General features: G+C 33.2%; 1 protein-coding gene across 1 annotated transcript; it reads left to right on the plus strand.

Moving 5' to 3' along the window:
- The first annotated feature begins 2703 nt into the window (after nt 1–2703).
- Nucleotides 2704–3915, plus strand: LOC146897515 (uncharacterized). Its single transcript, XM_085736431.1, has one exon. The coding sequence runs from the start codon at nt 2704–2706 to the stop codon at nt 3913–3915; it is 1212 nt and encodes a 403-aa protein (XP_085592557.1).
- Nucleotides 3916–7243: the final 3328 nt, after the last annotated feature.

Consider the following 7243-nt stretch of genomic DNA (forward strand, 5'->3'; position numbering starts at 1 on the left):
GTGAAAGATCAAGCTTCAATAACGACTCTTTGGTGCGCTGGCAATTTCACAACGTCTCTTTCACACCTCTATATAAAGGAGTGAAGACCTAGAGATTTGGTAATGCAAGAACGCTGAACGAAAGACTCACAAGATTTTCACAAGTACCAAACCTCTGCTGAAATTGTTCTGCATTCACTTAGAATTTCTGTGTCTCAAAGTCATATCTTAGAAATTCTTAAGTCCATTGAGTCTGTATCTGATTTGTATTGTGAGCACCTCTGATTGTATATCAAGTGTTCAACCTTAAACAATTTTCTGTGTAATTTTGTTTAGTTAGGAAGTCTCTTGCAGTTGTGCTTGAGCAGGAAGTCTCTTGATTGTGTTCTTGAGCAAAGGAAGTCTCTTGCTTGTGTGCTTGAGCATTTGTAATCAGATATTACTCATAGTGAAATCTCCTTGGAAGTGCAAGGGGGACTGGACTACTTCCGGATTGTGGAAGGAACCAGTATAATTGCTTTGTGTCGTTCTTCTTCTCTCTCTCTGTTTTATTCCGCTGCATTTAGATTCTGATTATCACTTCAGAAGCTGTCTCACCTAGCTTCTGATCAGTGTGTTCAGTTTTTAGGAGAAACGAAGAATTTTTTCAAAACACAATTCAACCCCCCTTCTTGTGTTTTTCTCACCTTCAATATTTACTTGCTAGACTGTCTGGCAGAGACCTATGACCTAGCCTATTTAAAGCCTAGCCTGACCAGCTCAGCTCGTTTGTTTAGAAACATTGAGTTTAACAATGTTCTGTTTAGAATCAATAGTTGGTTTCAAATCAATCAAAACATCAACAAAAGCTTTGAGATTGTTTGACTTTGGATCAACGAGATGTTCAACAATAACCATAAATAAAACACAAAACAAAATAAAAAATAGCTAAATTATACTCCCTCCGTCCCTATATCTAAGCACCCATTTGACTTTATTTTTGTCCCTAAATGTAAACCCCTTTTCAAATTACTAGATGCATTTATTATTTTTTCCTAAACATACCCCTAATTAATACTACTAACTTATCTTGAAATATGAAAAGTCAAATTTTAGACACATACAAACAAAGGACAATTTGGTAATATTAACACACAGAACAGACACATTAATTACACTGGCAACTTTTCTTAAGAAATGTGAAAAAGGCAATGGGTGCCTACATTAAGGAACGGAGGGAGTAATTTAGCAACATCGAAATATAGCAAATAAATTGAGACTTATGTTTTGAATGGTTCAGGAGTTAGGATCCGATCCAAGTTTTAATAAATATGTATACATATCTAAATATTAGACTTTGTAGACTTTTTTAATAATCTATGTCTGACCTATTTACTTAAATAAGTTTTTTAAGAAACTAAGCCTAACTTTTTTAGTAAACAAGTCAGTCTAGACCAGACCTAAACATGACATGCCGTAGGCCACTTATTGAGCAATTTTTTTTTTTATTAGCAACAATTTTCTTTGTTAGTTATGAGGGTATAGTCACAAAACCAGAAAGAAAGAAAAATGGGCAAACCACAGCAACATAAACACAGATTTCCCTTAATTAAATAATATATTTTAAAATAGAGTGAAGTTACGATCGTGAGATTAGGGGTGTTCGCGGTGCAGTTTGGTTCGATTTTGAGACTAAAAGTCATCTGAACCGCAAGATAAAAAAGCACGCGGTTTGGTTTGGTTCGGTTGACTTTTAAAATAAAATCCGAACCAAATTAAACCAAACCAATGCGGTTTGGATTGGATCGGTTTGTGCGGTTTTTGAGACAATATAATTTTTTGTTTCCAACATTAAAATCGAGTTAAAAAGCTATAATACAACATATTTCCAACAATGTTTCTCACAATGATTTAAATTTCATCCAACATTACAATTTTATTTTCACAAAACAATATAGACGAAATTAAAACGTGGACAAAAAATAATCATATAATGTAAGAAATGTAAAAGACTATCATTCTATAAAATTTCAAGTAGCACATAAATACATTTTTTAAATACAAAGCAAAAAGAAACTTAACAAAAGAAAAAATATGTCATTTTATAAAAAAAATCATTGAGTTTATATGAGTATTGGTCTATGGGACATAGGTTCAATTAATGTTTTTCTTATGTTGCGGTTTGGTTCGATTTAGTTCGGTTGATAAGATACAAACCGCAAACCGAACCAAACCATGCGGTTTTGTAAAAAAGTGATCCAAATACATCCAAACCAAATGCGGTTTTTTGCGGTTTCGGTTTGGGTTGGTTCGGTTTGCGGTTTTTCTATTGGATTGGTTTGGTTTTGAACACCCCTACGTGAGATAGAGAGACGCGAGTGCGGCTGCTAGCTAGGGCAGAACTTTGTGTTGCAGCCACTCATTCTGATTCCTTCAACGTCGTTATTTATTGCATGCATCTTATTCTCAAGTTTTTTTGTGTAATACTTTATTTTAAGAGCATTGCTATTTATCTAGAGAGTTTTTATCAAGAATTTATCAAGAAAAGGTCTCAACCAATTAAATTTGTTATTTGGCGGAAATCAAAGGAGGTAATAGTGTGTAATTAAGAAAAGGTGTTAGCAAATACACTGTCTTGAAATTTTCTTGATAAATTTTGTCATATCTATCATTTCCCTTATTTTAAATCCCTTTTAACTTTTTTAATACACTATATGTATTGATCGTCGCAGGATAACATTAAAAATGGGTAGACGTAGAAGCAAGAGAATTCTATCCAAGAAGAGGGGAATTTGCTCTGATTCATTCACTAACTCACATGATCACGCCGCTAAGAGTTGTAAAGTGATTTCAAAGGTGTTGCTTCAGGAAGACTTGATGTTTCATATCCTTACTTTGGTTCCTCTCAACTGTCTGATTAACTCTGCAAGGTATGTTTGCAAACCGTGGACTGCCACTATTGCCAGCTCCTTTTTTGTTGAAACTTGCGAAAGTCATGCACGTTCTAAACCTGGTCTTTATGTTGAAAATCGCACAACACAAAGTAGTTCTTATTTTTTGGAATTTAAAGATGGGGTGAATGGCCAATTTGAAAGGACTAATTTAGGAACACCTCAAATACTGGGACATATAATCTGTACTTGTGATGGCATATTGTTGCTTTGGAATTTTTTTGTTGACGGTATTTTTGTCGTGAACCCCCTCCTCAAGTGCTGGCTTAGAATTCCTCCTTTTCCCATTTCTGTGCAAAATTTATTCAGCCTTAGACGTCATTGTGCAATAGCATGTGTTCCTGGCACTATCAAATTCAAGCTTTTCTTTACGGATATCCTTCATATTTCCAATGCTTTTTGGCATGTTTTCTATGTGCTAAAAATTGGAATAGATAACTCGTGGAGAGAGATAGCTAGAAAGGAAAATCCCTTTCAACAACATTCTTTATGGCAACCACTTTACAATGGAGGAAATGAACTTTACTGGATAACGAAAAAGGAAGTGATTGTGATGGATGTTGACAAGGAAATTATTCTACGAGAATATCCACTTCCCCAGCTGCCGAGTGGTGATGATCCAACATATTTATGGACGGAAAATAGCCTTTCTTGCATTGTGTGTAAAGATCCTCATTATACAACATATAATATCTACATTTTGGATTTTGATTCAAGAAAATGGTATTTTTATCATCAGATGGGACTTTTTGATTGTGTGACTGCTTGTGGTCATGAGCTTATTTCGTTTTGGGACTTTCGTTTGTGGATTGATGATCAAATCATCTTTCGAGTAGGTCTACATCAAAATCCAGCACGAAATCTATTTGAAGGCATTAAAAAGATGCATTTTGGTTACAATGTGAAGACCAGACAGTTGACAAAGATTGAGGACATTGACGTGGGAGATTTTGAAGTATGGCTTCAGACTAACAGTCTAGTTTCATTGTCAAGTACTCCGCCGTAGCTAATATTCTTGTTATAGCATCCGATTATGTAGTAGTATTTATATTTTATATTTCTCTTAGCTGAAAAAACAAGTATTTATGTTTCTATTTTGACTTTTTTTTTTTTTTTTTTGGAAACACTTGATGCATTTTTGTTGAGTTAGTCTGGCTTTTATTTTTATATCTTTAACTTTGCTGATTCTAATTAATTATGACTTATACTTGAACTTGAGATAAATCTTGTGCTCTGTTTCATTTCTTATTATAGAAATAAATAAATACATACATATGATTTAAAATGTTCCAGATTGCTATTTGCACCAGCAAATCAGGTTTGCAGTTGATAGTCTATCCTTGATATTACAACTATTCACTAATAAGTTTCTATATGTGAAAGAAAAAACCCGGGAAAAATACACAGCAATAAAATTTTGTTATATATATATATATATATATATATATATATATATATATATATATAGTTAGGATCTGTTGTTGACACCAAATCTCAACCGTTCACTTAAGTTTGATCAAAGGCTCATAATTCTCATTGAAAGGTCTCCATAAATTTCCAACTTTCTTGGTGCACCAAATCGCTCTTTATTTTCATTTTATAAATGAATCTCGCTCTGTATCAATTTAGTGTCTCAAAGACCAGCAGTGTAATCAACTACCACTTATTCATGAATGTTTCTTCTGGCCGATCTCAAATTATTCACACCCTGTAAAGTAATTGTTGCACATGTTAAAGCAACTAAAATTAGCAAGTTTTTATTGAAAATCAACAATTACTAGCAAGTTTTTATTGAAAATCAACAATTACTAATTATTGAAAATCAACAATTATTGAAAAGTTATATATTTAATACAAAATACACAAGTTCTAATGCAAAGTTACTATTTTAAACTTCTTAACATGTGCAAATTTGCACATGATAGAAAAACCTTCCTTAGTTACCTTTTTCATTGTTTATCCAAAAAGAAAAATTTCAGCAATGGAGTAATTATATATGCAATCATAAGACTATAGAAAAGTTAACTGACTATGATGTTTGACAACAACCTAACTACGGTAAAATATTCATAAATTCTCAAGGGTATCAAAAACTTGCAGTCTATTAGCTAGAATATAGATATAACATCCGACCCGTGATATGGGATATAGAGTATGTGTTTGCATGCACATTTCACTCTTTTTTGTTAGTTCATATAATTTAACGAAGTGGTACCACTAATTTTGATTTTAGTCATTTTTTTCAGACCCTATAGATTACAACGTACAATTTGCTTGTTTTTCGTCCTTCTTTAACTGATGGGTACAATCATAAACAAAACACATTTAACTCTTGTTCATATAACTGATGGTTTAACTAACGAGTTTGCTGGGATAATATATACATTGAAGTCAGAGAAATGGATAGAGTGATTGATAGGCCAAACCGCAAGTGCACGGTCTATCGAAGTAGTAATAAAAAGAGAGTATCGTCCAACAGAGAGTTGTTCAATTTAATTAACTTTTAGAGAATGATTAGAGGAGAAGAAAGATTATAAAGTAGGAGGTTCAGCTGGTTTAAAAGAAATACAATAATAAAAAAAGAGCCTTGGGATTATCGGTTCATCGTAATGACGAATCCTTCACAAACAAACCCTTAAACTTATAATTTTATGTTAGTCCTAATTTCTAAAGACAAGTTTCTCTTTAGCGTATCAAAGCTTCTCTCGAAGTCAGTGAGTGTGTTCCTCCAACAACCACACCTATTTTCATGGGTGATTGCCTTTGGAATCCTTGAAGATCGAAACTTTATATGTCTCAAGGTTTGCTAGACTATTCTCATGTTTCGCAATCCTTGTCTAAATTCACTTGTTCGAATATCAAAGCTCCGTGTTCGCTTTATGAATTGATATTTGAGATGATGAATTAACAATTATCAAACCCTCCGCGTTCGCTTCCACAGTTTGATAATGGTCAATTCATGTTAAAACGGTGAATTTAGATTAGAAATTAGGGTTACATAGAATTAAGGTTTAAGGCTTGGTTTGATTCGGATTACGTCATTAGACTTATCCAACAATCCCAAGACAAAGAAGTCTACTCACTCATGCTCATCGTAGACATAGAGAAGAAGAGAGAAATCATAAAACAAATAACAAGAAAGTAAAGGAATAAAAGATGAACTTTATTATGAAAGACAATTGTCACTTATTGAATTCCAAGAAATAAAGATGATTGTTTGTGATGGGAGGTTACTCTATTTATCGTTTACATTTGACTTAAAATCTAAGAAACTACATGGGATTTTCGGTAAAACTAAAACAGAGTAGCTTAAGTCCTAAGCAAAAGCAGGAAAAGGGTGATCTGGGGGGTGGCACGGCCGTGCCACATGTTGGCACGGGCCGTGCCAAGCTTCTAACTTGGGGGAGACTTATTTTTGTCTCCGAATCTTCGTATTTTTGCTCCGAATCAGCTTCAGACTCCTTTCTTTTGCTCCAAGACTCAATTCATCAAATATTTATCCCTGAAATATAATAATATGCAATTGAAGTAAAATAGCTCAAAAAGGAAACAATATTAAAATAAAATAAACTTAAATCTAAATAAAACGAAACTAAATAATATACTAAAACTAGCTAATTATTGACTCATTGGTGATAGACGTAGAAGCCAAAGAATTCAATCCATAAAGAATCGCAATTGCTTTGATTCAAACTCTAATTCACATGGTCATGCTGATGAGAAGAAAATGAAGAACCCAAACTCAAATAGTACTAAGCGTTGTAAAGTGATTTCAAGCCGACTTCTCCCTCAAGACTTGATGTTTAATATCTTTACTTTGGTTCCTCTTAAATGTCTGCTTAACTCTTAAATGTCTGCTTAACTCTGTAAGGTATGTTTGCAAACCTTTGGGCTGCTACTATTGCAAGCTCCCTTTTTGTTGAAATGTGGAAAGTCGTGCACGTTCTAAACTTGGTCTTTACGTAGAAAATCGCACAACACAAAGTAGTTCTTATTTTTTGGAATTTAAAGATGATGTGAATGGCCAATTTGAAAGGACTAATTTGGGAACACCTCAAGAAATGTGAGATATAATATTTTTTGTTGCTTTGGAATCTTTAAGACAAATTTTACTTAATCAAAAGTCAAAACTACTTTATCCTATTACTTAATCAATAAAAAGTTGTGTAATTATTACTTAATCAAAAGTCAAAACTTATATTTTCAAGACAAATTTTTTATTTATAGGTTCCTTAATCATTGCCCTGATGACACTAGTTAGCAAGACCCTAATATAAAATATGTGCTCAATAAAGCTTTATAGGTTGGACAATTAGCTAGCATGTAGTGTCACA

The sequence above is a fragment of the Medicago sativa genome, chromosome 8 (genome assembly GCF_051527215.1).
Source record: "Medicago sativa cultivar Bolivia chromosome 8, Bolivia_mono, whole genome shotgun sequence".
Lineage (NCBI taxonomy): Eukaryota > Viridiplantae > Streptophyta > Magnoliopsida > Fabales > Fabaceae > Medicago > Medicago sativa.

Bases quoted from the DNA above. Each gene is read 5' to 3' on its own strand.
- LOC146897515 (XM_085736431.1), top strand. From the start codon at position 2,704: ATGGGTAGACGTAGAAGCAAGAGAATTCTATCCAAGAAGAGGGGAATT.